Source organism: Solanum tuberosum, unplaced genomic scaffold, assembly GCF_000226075.1.
Source record: "Solanum tuberosum cultivar DM 1-3 516 R44 unplaced genomic scaffold, SolTub_3.0 scf00133, whole genome shotgun sequence".
Lineage (NCBI taxonomy): Eukaryota > Viridiplantae > Streptophyta > Magnoliopsida > Solanales > Solanaceae > Solanum > Solanum tuberosum.
This window is the reverse complement of record NW_006239056.1, coordinates 466993-478498: the sequence shown is the minus strand read 5'-3', so window position 1 is coordinate 478498 and position 11506 is coordinate 466993. Positions and strand designations below refer to the sequence as shown.

The window sequence follows — 11506 nt, the reverse complement described above, 5'->3', positions numbered from 1 at the left end:
ATTTAATGATAATTATACATATTTTTCTATTAAAAAACTATACTATATAAATATAATTTTTATTTATGAATTTATTTGACTAATTCTTATGTTTATTTTATTTTGATTTCTCATAAATTTTCTTCTCTTTAATAAACTTAAGAGGGAAGTTCTATTTTTAAGCTAAATAAGAAAAAAGTTATATTTTTAAATACACATGGTACTTATCATGGGAATACATAAACAAAAATATTTAAGTTAAATAAAATAAAAGTTTTATTTTAAAAAATGAATAACTAAAGCTCACAAAGAAATATTTAAAAAGTTTAAATAAAGTGAAGGGTAATTTTGTAAACAAACAACTTGTTCTTAAAATTTATCAATATATATTATTTTGAATATAACAAACCAAACACTCAATAAGAAATAATCCCAGGACAACTTATCCCATCATAACTAATCCCAACATAACTTATCCCAACATAACTTATCCCATCATAACTCATATTCAAACCAAACGACCCCTAAATATTATCAATGTTGTGAGAAATATAGGAAAAGAATATTATTGAATTGTTGTTGTTTACATTATTACATTGAGATCCTATTTATAGACCCTAGAATACAATCCTTTACCAAGTAGGATACTATTTATTATTCCTATTTCTATTTCTATTACTATTCCTATCCTAATAAGATTGTATAAACATATTCCTATTCTAATAGGATTGCATAAACATATTCCTATTCTAATAGGATTGTAATAAACTTATTCCTATTCTAACACCTCCCCCTCAACGCTAGTGCATACAATTCATGTACCTAGCTTGTTACAAATGTAATTAACACGAGGACTGATGAGGGGCTTGGTGAGATATCTGCAAGTTGATCACTCGACTTCACAAAATTGACAATCAATCTCAATGTGCTTGGGTCTTCTCATGAAATACTGAATTACTGAATTTGATGCATAATGACGATAAAACACAGTGATATAATTGTAGTGTTGGAACTTCCCAAACCAAGCTTGCAAAGACTGTTTCAGCCCATAGAGTGACTTACGTAATCAACATACAAGGCTACTAAACTCCCCCTGAGCAACAAAATTAGGTGGTTGCTCCATATAGACTTCTTCACAATGCAGCGATCGTTGTAAAGTGCTCAAAAATCTAGTATAAAGTATATGGATCATGTTGAAATCAATAGACGAGTCGATATCAAACAAGTCACCGAAAAACTGGCCAGAACATGCTCATATGCCAGAGTATTAGATTTGATGGCTAAAAGTGGTCACAATCTAAGAAATAAAATTATATGGGTAGGGTCGGAATGATGTCACGACCCAACTAGAAAATAGAAATTATTTAGGATAGTTCGAAGATGGAACGACCCCATTGAAAAAGAGAAATAATATGGAAATGATCGGAATGATGGCACGACCCTACTGAAAAAGAAAATTATACAGGTATGGTTGGAATGATGGCACAACCCTATGCAAATCAAATTTGAGGAGTCATCGGAAAGACAAATGGAACTATGCAAATCAAATATGAGGAGTCACTAAAAAGACATGATGCTATGCAACTCAGATATGAGAAGTAGTTCGGTAAAATCCACGGTACTACACAAATTAATTATGAAAGTAGTCCGGAGAAATGCACGGTGCTACGCAAATAAGATATGCAAAAAAAGGTAGTCACCGGAAGGATGTCACGGTCCTACACAAATTATATATGAAAATTTGAGGAGTCACCGGAAAGACAAATGGAACTATGCAAATCAAATATGAGGAGTCACTAAAAAGACATGATGCTATGCAACTCAGATATGAGAAAGTAGTTCGGAAAAAAGGAGTCACCGGAAAGACAAATGGAACTATGCAAATCAAATCTGAGGAGTCACTAAAAAGACATGATGCTATGCAACTCAGATATGAGAAAGTAGTTCGGTAAAATCCACGGTACTACACAAATTAATTATGAAAAGTAGTCCGGAGAAATGCACGGTGCTACGCAAATAAGATATGCAAAAAAAGGTATTCACCGGAAGGATGTCACGGTCCTACACAAATTATATATGAAAATTTGAGGAGTCACCGGAAAGACAAATGGAACTATGCAAATCAAATCTGAGGAGTCACTAAAAAGACATGATGCTATGCAACTCAGATATGAGAAAGTAGTTCGGTAAAATCCACGGTACTACACAAATTAATTATGAAAAGTAGTCCGGAGAAATGCACGGTGCTACGCAAATAAGATATGCAAAAAAAGGTATTCACCGGAAGGATGTCACGGTCCTACACAAATTATATATGAAAATTTGAGGAGTCACCGGAAAGACAAATGGAACTATGCAAATCAAATCTGAGGAGTCACTAAAAAGACATGATGCTATGCAACTCAGATATGAGAAAGTAGTTCGGTAAAATCCACGGTACTACACAAATTAATTATGAAAAGTAGTCCGGAGAAATGCACGGTGCTACGCAAATAAGATATGCAAAAAAAGGTATTCACCGGAAGGATGTCACGGTCCTACACAAATTATATATGAAAAAGTAGTCACTGGAATGATGGTACAGTGCTACACAAATTAAATATGAAAAAGTAGTCACCGGAATGATGGCACGGTGCTACACAAATTAGATATAAGAAAGTAGTCACTGACCCAACTTTTGCTAACATAATTGTTGGCCAGACGGGCAGCATAGATGAGTAATAGCCGCCCGCCGGCAGTGAAAGCTCTTAGATTTTCTACCAAGATCGTAGAGGCTCTGATACCATGTGAGAAATATAGGAAAAGAATACTATTGAATTGTTGTTGTTTACATTATTACATTGAGATCCTATTTATAGACCCTAGAATACAATCCTTTACCAAGTAGGATACTATTTATTATTCCTATTTCTATTTCTATTACTATTCCTATTCTAATAGGATTGTATAAACCTATTCCTATTCTAACAAATGTCATAGGAGCAATTAAAGCTCAATATTTGAAGTCCACAAAGAGGCGATATAAAATAAACTTATATACGTTTGATGTAGAATCTAACCAAAAGAAATTCAATCATGTAGAGAAGTTACTGTGTCTCAATACTTTAATTAAATCTAAGATAAAAGGTCAAGGCTTTAGCTTACTAAGACAAACTTCAAAATGCTTGCAAGCAGTGCATCCATAGTTTCTTACCAGCGAGGAATTTGAGATTGTAATACAGCCTCTCTACCTCCACGAGGTAGTGGTAAGGTCTGCCTACACTCTACCCTCCCCAGACCCCACTAAGTGGGATTTCACTGGGTATGTTGTTGTTGTTGTATGAGTTAACAAAGTTATCTGAACTGTAAAATTAATTGTTTGTACTGTTTTCAGGGGAAAACAAAAGTTCTACACCAAAGAGCTATCTAGCACATGCAGTCAATAATCCAAGATAAAAGTGAGAAATAACCATTAGCAGTTGAGGTTGGATAAGAGAAGTATAACACATAAAGACTTTATAAGTGACTAAGAACAATTAAAAAGGAAAAGGGAAGATCAACAGAAAAAGAACAAAAAGGAAATAAAGAACAGTATGCACACTCAAAATAATTTACCAACACTAGTTGACCCATTTCCAGTGTCCTTAATCTCCAAAGCTGCTGAGGATAGACCTGAGATATTATCATCAGGATATTTATTAGTCACTAACTTAATCTTGGATTTGGTGAACACTTGGACAAAAGAAAAGAAAGCCCTCAGTCTATAGATGCCTTGCATGATTCTTGGAGACTCTAGTCATGGGTTAACTTTGTAAGGGCACTCTCCTTAAGTACCATCACTCTGATTTCTAAAAATAACAATTACGAGCACCTCAACATAATAGATGCAGATATGAAAAGACAAGTGTATTTTGTAAAACCAAAGAATCTAGGCTTTGTAATTAGATGCTCACAAAAATAGAATATTTCTTCATAATTTTTGGTCTTTTTTTTTTTAGTTGGAGTAATCAAAATAATAAATTCATCTCAAATGGAAAACAATGTGTTCTGTAAAGCTGAGAGTCCACCTCCACTAAGAACCATATGCAGAATAAGGCTATGAAAGTCTATAACTAAAGGAGAATAAATAAGGAAAACTGATTGCACAAAATAACAGGTTGGAATATACCCAAAAAAGTTCTTGTTTGGCTGTTACCAAGTACTCGTATTACATGTAAGAGAAGTATGTACGTCTATATACCTCCATATTCTGAATCTGAGTATAAATGCCAATTCTTGAGGTCATCCTTTGAACTAAAGTTGAAAATGTATCTTTCACTGGGTGGAACTAGGTCTTCAATGTTCCACGCGAGTGCTACAGGTGAAAAAAGTTATTACGCATTGAAAGTTGCTATAATTGATAGAGACAGAAGTAACAAAATAAGAGCACCATTTTACTCGCATGCTGATTCAATGAAGAATACACTGTTACACACTTAGCAAAAGATTGGTCAACTGCTTGTCAACTTGAGGAGCTAGATAGGGATTACTGCAAACCCATAAGATACTACCAACACCCATCACAAACTAATGAAGCAAAAAGTATGAGGGAGAACAACAAGAACGTGACAAAGAAGTTAATTAATATTAACAGCTAAGCACGTCAATGGAGATGTGCAGATGAAAATGGTTATCTATGCCCCTGTTCTTCTTTCTTTTACACTATTTGCATAAATGCTGTAAAGAACTACTGGGGTCTGGGTGAATCATTTTTATCTATAAACCTCACTCAACTCCTTTTAAACATACAAGCCTCTCCACAATAGACGTGAAAGGACACCAAAGCAAAGACATTTCTAAGTTTCTAAAGATGACAGGAATTTTCGCAGATCACCCAGCCATTTTAACAATTTATTTTTACTGATCTGTGAGAAATGGTAAACGAAAAGAAAGTATGACCCATTTTAACTGTCAGACTGGCAAGAAAGGACTTGTGAAGCAAAATTCCCGTATATTTCAAAGGGTCCTAACTAGCTAAAACTAAAATGGCTTCCATAAACATTAACTAAAATGGCTTCAAAAAACATTTACTTATTAAAATAACTTAACAATCAGAATCTGAAAGGCAAACAAGCTGATGCACCAAAATAAGATGGCGAACGCAATTAACAAAGATGTATCTTCAGTGCAGCACACATAACTACATAAGGTTTGTTAGTGGAAGTTAGGTGAACTTGGATGGAGAATTGGTTAGGATTTAGTTGGGATTTCATTTGTAACTAAGTGTAGATGTAATCTTGATTCTTAGTTGCTTTCATCTGTTGTATAAATACCATTTCACATCAATAAAACTCATTCTTTGGCTGCCAATTTAGATTTCCTTTGCTCATTTGTTAGTTCAAAGCTTAGTAATTATGAATTTCTCATTGCTTTTGGTGGTATAGTGAACTTTTTCACTTGCGATTCTGCACTTTTGCATCACAAGCTGGGATTAATATATATTCCATCTCATGTCAGCTTAAAGGATCAAAAAATGGGTCGAACATCAAATCCTAGTAGTATTTGGTAACAGGAAATAGAAATGAAAAGTATCCGCTAAAACAGAAACAGAAGCAGCATAGGGATTTGAATGAAAAAATTCCAGAATAATCAGGTGAAATACCTCTTCTTGTAGCATTCAACGATGCTTGCAATAGTGAGCGGAACCTAGACATATCTAACTTCCCCTCCTGTAAGAAAACTCCTGCAACATTGAAATGAGGATTCCATCAAATTTCAGCTATTAGAGACAGGATACTGCACAACAAAAAGCAAGGCATGCTACTGTGAAATTAAGGACTTAAATTGCTTGAGATCGTATACCAATCTATTGACAGCAAGCCTTCTGGCTTCCAGCAGTGTCTCTCCTTACTTTATTTACCTCAAAGTTCAATTAGTTGGAGAAAAATAGTATACAGAGGAATAAGGGTAGCTGAATCTTTACAAGAAGGAGATGGTTTGCCAATGTGGAAAAAGAGAGAAAATGATCAAAATGGTCCTTATTGTATGGGGTTGGACTATTTTGGTCCTTAATAGATGCTACGTAACAGATATAGTCCTCATTGTATGCAAGAAATAGATACTTTTTAGTACTAAACCTTAAAACTAACGGTTTCCCTAAATAAATCTGCTAAAAGTAAACTGAGAAACAAATTAAACCCAAAAAGAAAACTTCCCCTTATTGTTCTTCTCTGGAAAACCCCTCTCACACAAACTCTCAAGAATTGTTGGAGGAAAATGTCATATAGCAAATTGACTATTACAGTACAAGCTACTTAACTAGACGAAATTGCCGGAGTCAATCCAGATATGGATAGGCAAAACAGTTGCAAGCTTGGAAGAGAGTCCCTAGGATCTACCAATACCCATTTTTCAAGAGAATAATTTGAAATGCAAGCATATATAGTACGCCCTCGTGTTTAGACCATACATGATTATAGCGTAGTGGATCAAATAGAGCATGGATTACAAGACTTTGAACAAACTTTGCCGCACTACCCGATTTACTTGAATAGTTTATAACAAGTTTAAGCGAACACAACAACTGAATCCCGGAAAATTTGGAGGCAATGAAAGAGAAATAGGTGAAGCAGAAGGTTTCTCAGAGCATACCAAAAAATCAAAGACGTTTCTTGATAGATCTCAAGATAGTGATCGATCACTTATTTACGGGAATGCTTTCCGACATTCGTAGACAGGGGGTCACTTCTGCCAGTGTTCTTGAGGTCAATGAACAGAAGTGCTGTGAAGGAGGAGTAAAATCCCAAAAATAATGCCTTATCTTTGGGCTGAGACTCAAAATCATCCTTGTTCTTTCACATGAAGCACTAATAGTCCCTTATATTTGCAATCTTGATGCACTTTTGGTCCTCCCCAAACTTCCCTATTTTTTAACATTGGTTTTGTCCACAATTTAGTATATGAAATGTTCAGTCCTTCTCTTTTTTGTTAAGTAGAAACAACAGCTCTATATGAGAGAAGGTGAGAAGAAGAGTGTCCTTTGTTTTGTTCAATCCAACTACGTTGCAGCTAAACCAAGAACCTACCTTTGTTTTTGGGACTATTGTCTGTATTTTCAGGCATTTTTGCTTCAAAAGGCAATAGCATAAAGCACCCACAAGTAAGATAGAAAACAAGTTACAAATCTCAATATGTGAGAATGAATAAATTAAAAGTGATGTAACGAGACAAGGTCGAACCTAACATGTTGGATCGGAGCAGGGATGTACACGTAAATTAGGCATAGTGAACGAGCTTATAGTAGCCCCTAATCTTAATCAATTTCAATACTGATCTTTGCTTAAGGATATTAGGGGAAGGGAGTGTTATTACTTGCCAATTGTTTATGTTTTGGTATAATCCAAGCCTTAGTTGCATCTATTTCATTCACATATTAACTTATTGTTAGAGTTATATTTATTTTACTGGAGTTGTGTAAGAGCTTTCAAAGGAGTTCATGAACATATTGGTCTACTCTATCAATAGATATATCTTTCTTCAAAAGCTAAAGCCGAATGTTTGTATTTTTGTGAAGTAAAATTCAGCACGAGAATCATGTCCTTTCATGTTATGCATTTTCATAATTAGATATAGCCACATTTACAAGTATCAAATTTGACCCATATAAATATATAACATGTTCAATTTATCAAATTTTAATGGGGTAGGTCGATATTGTTTTGTTTCTCATCTCAAAAATCAACTTGCTGGTAGAATTATCAGACTCTATTTTCTTGCAACATATTGGTGAAATTTCATTTCTTTACCGATCATCCTCTACTACAAACTTTTTAATATCAAACTATACTTTTAAGCTTGACTCCTAGTTTTTGCTTTTGAGCTCGTTCTTTCCTTTCTGTAGCTCCTAAACTCAGCACATATATGGATACCAGTTTCTCGAGTAGTTTTCTCAAAATGATTTTCAGTTAAATGAACTTTATCTAATTCTATAAAATACTTTTATGTTGGTCGGATTGGGTTACGACCCAAAACAACCTATACTGACCTAATTCATTTATCAAAATAGATTTTTGGACGGATTAGATCATAGCTCATATATTAACATAATCTGCTTTGATCTGTATAAGTTTGACCCAATCTACCAATTTGAAACTCCTAGACAAATTATCCTGCTAATTTTTTCTTTAGGTGTATATAATGGACGGAAAACTTAATTTGATTAGATTAATAGTGCTGTTCAGTTGAAGATAATCATTGTTACTTTCAGAAGATGTCTGCATTAAGGAAAAGTCTAAGAGAGCTTCCTTTAGTCTGCTCATGAATGAGAGTTGGTTGTATTAGTTCATAAAACAGATTTAACAACTAATAAGCAAGCAACAATTCCTCCATTTAGCAGTGTAAACCAACAGCTTGTAACAAAAAAATTCAGCCCAAAAAAGGAAATATTTGACTCCAAAAGCACAAGAACAGAGAATGTCACAGAGTGTACTTTGAAAGATCATTTAGGTGTGCATAATTTTCAACTCAAGCGATTAGACCAAGCAGTCCAAGACGTATCTAACCATCCCAAATTTACTCAAAACCAACTCCTAATAGTGCTTGGGTAATCAAACTTCAGTGGCGAATTCATTAAGCACACAATAAAATGGAGATCAGGTTTAACAAAGGCTCAAGTCAAACAACCGAATAAAAGAACCCATTTCAAGAGTTCAAAATTTATGGCTATAGATTATCATACTGCTCCATGTAGAAGTTTCCCTCTCCCCAATCTCCACTTCCTTACAAATTGGTCAAATCTGAACAAAACACTTTAAAACCAACCCGAACTACCCCACACGCACTCATACAATATCCTAATGTCACTGGCTACTCAGACTTCACCTACTAATAAAATCGTCTCTCAGACAATTTATCAAACACATTGCAGGCAGAACTTTAACCTAACTTTTAGCACAATTGATTTACCCTCCCATTTACTGGGAATTATAGTTCAATGCAGCACAAATACATCACAATCATCCAACAATACCAGAATTGAACAATTTGTGCTCTCTAACTCCACAACAAAAGATTCACATGGACAGAAAAGAAAAATAAGAATAATTCTGTAAGGGAGAGAGAGAAGAGACCTTACCTGAGAACCACTGGGAACCTCGACTGGTAATGGAGTTGTGTGATCGTGTGGTGATGTGAAGTGAGCTTGTGTGTTAGCGTGAAGGTGAGCGGACATATAAAACAGGGGAAATCTTTTGACATAAAGAGTAGGAAAAATGGTTAAATTATTTTTTATGTATAATATGCCATATTTAATATTATTTTTATGTATATTTTATCTAGAGTTATCAAAAAGGATCAGTCCAGCTTCGCGGGCAATGGAATTTGATGGGCTAAGGAAGGTCGATTCTTTATTTGGAAGGACCTGAAAATGTCTAACCCAACCTAAAAGGGTCGCGGGCTGGAGCGGGCTAGTCATTTTTTTTTTCTTTTCAAACTTAAAATTCTATAACATCAAGAAGATGAGAAGATTTTCAAATCAAATATGACAAATAATGGTGTTGTTTCAATAACACTAGCAAAATATCTAGTGTGATTAGCATATATTTAGGATACTAGATAAATGTATCTGGTGTAATGCATCCCAGATATGCGAATCAAATAAAAGAGTGGCGAGTGAGATGAAAGGGAGGCGAGGGCGCATAATTTATCTATGTATCCTAAATACATACGAATTCACAAAGATAGAGTGTATCTAAAATAAATTGACCTAATTTTGAGTCCATGTATCTGGACGTACCAAAATCTTATAAGATTCATAATATTATAACATGGTGTGTCTTTAAGTAATTAGCTCATACAATAGGGATATTTCTGTAAGTTATCCTTAAATAAATAATTTTGGTCCATGGGTCAACCCCGGCCCGACCCTGATCAAGCCTAAAGGGTCAAAGACTTATATGGGTCAGGCTTATAAGTCCTAGTTTAAATGAGCTTGAAAATTTTTATCTCAATCCTACCCCAATAACGGGTTGGGTTGGCCGGTTGGCCGGCCCCATGGGCTAAGTCCATTTTGACGGCTCTAATTTATCAAACAATCCCTAACATTTTAGTTAAAATACTTAAAGGATAAAAATTAAAAATTATTATATTTGAAGACACCAATTTAGGAAAAATTACCTAAATACACAACTTATTTTACTATAATCTCTAAAATCCCCTATCGTTTGAAAAATTTACAAAAATCCTAACTCTCTTATTCTCGGATACATCACTTTATGCAATGTATTAGGATGTTGAGTGGTGTATATGAAACCTAGACGCAATGAATTGGGACATTAAGGGATATACCCGAAACTAGAATGTGATGTATCGGGACGTTTTGGAATGTATCTAGATTCCACCAAATTTAAGAGATTTTTGTAATTTAAAAAATATATAAATAAAATGTAATTAGCTCTTAACACTATGAGATTTGTATAAAACTTCCCAAAAATTAAAGGTCATCAAAATAAAAATATTTGTGCCAATAAAGGGAACTTGGAAAATATTGGAATGGGCTTCTTCAGAATAAAAATTAGTTTTGGGCTAAGGACTAATGCTAAGCTCATTAGCTAAGGACCTCATAAGGGATATAAACTTGGCCTTTCAAAAAGAATTCGGTTTTGTCAATCAAAAAATCAAGGGAAAATTGTATTGAAATAACAAACTATTAATTCAAATTAAATATTATAGCCATAATTTATTTTAATTGTAATTTGCAGCAAACATCCCCTTTTTTGTCATCTGATTCAGTATAGAATTAGCCATTTTCGGTATACAATTAGTGTCTGTTTGGATTGACTTATTTTAGGTGCTTTTAAGCCAAAATAACTTTTAAGCAGTTTTGAAGAGTTTCAGTAAAGTTAAAAGGTGCTTATAAGCACTTATTTTAAAGCCAAAATAACAAAAATAAGCCAAAAGCCATAAGTTAGAAATCCTAACTTATGGATAAGCCAAAAGCCAATCCAAACAGGCCCTTAGTCATTTTATACATTTCGGTATAAAATGTGTTTGTATTTGTATAAAGTGAGAGAAAATTGTATATACAAATATAAATACATATATTTTTGTCCTATACACTTATAATTATACAAATACAAATCTTATTATACTAATTACAATGTATAAATGAATTTATACAAAACTGAACAATTTGTATAAAATTGGATGTTTGTAGCGAATTGTACAAATCAAAAGTTCCATAGCAAACATAAAATTTGCTATGAAACGCAATTATGCAAACTATAGCTATAATATACAAATATAATTTTTATATTTGTTATATGTGAAAGTTACTCAAAAATCAAACTTTATTTATTTTTGAAATCTTTCGAAAAATTCATAATTGCGATTCTTAGGATGTGCGTGGATAAATCCATTTTTATGCAATAGTTTATAAATTATATAGGAGATGCAAGTCAGATTAAGCTACCTTGATGTGACAAGCTAAAAGGTTGTTGGTGAATGAACCGAAGAATTTTATTATGGGTGAGGCCCAACCAACCAAAGTTGGAAGAGGCTCCACCCATTTTTT

General features: G+C 33.8%; 1 protein-coding gene across 3 annotated transcripts in view; it reads right to left on the bottom strand.

Moving 5' to 3' along the window:
* LOC102579116 (probable complex I intermediate-associated protein 30) overlaps nt 1-9201 on the bottom strand; it is a 12533-nt gene extending 3332 nt beyond the window's left edge. Inside the window, exons 1-4 of one of the 3 annotated variants that reach the window (XM_015310353.1) lie at nt 9066-9201; nt 5600-5680; nt 4199-4312; nt 3574-3630 (exon numbers count right to left, since the gene is read on the bottom strand). In XM_015310353.1, coding sequence (XP_015165839.1) covers nt 3574-3630; nt 4199-4312; nt 5600-5651 — 223 coding nt within the window. In that variant the 5' untranslated portion in view covers nt 5652-5680; nt 9066-9201. Of the gene's footprint in view, nt 1-3573; nt 3631-4198; nt 4313-5599; nt 5681-6588; nt 6769-9065 lie in introns of those variants that run through there. The other 2 variants (XM_006351061.2, XM_006351062.2) reach the window with 2 other exon arrangements.
* Between the last annotated feature and the right edge of the window lie 2305 nt (nt 9202-11506).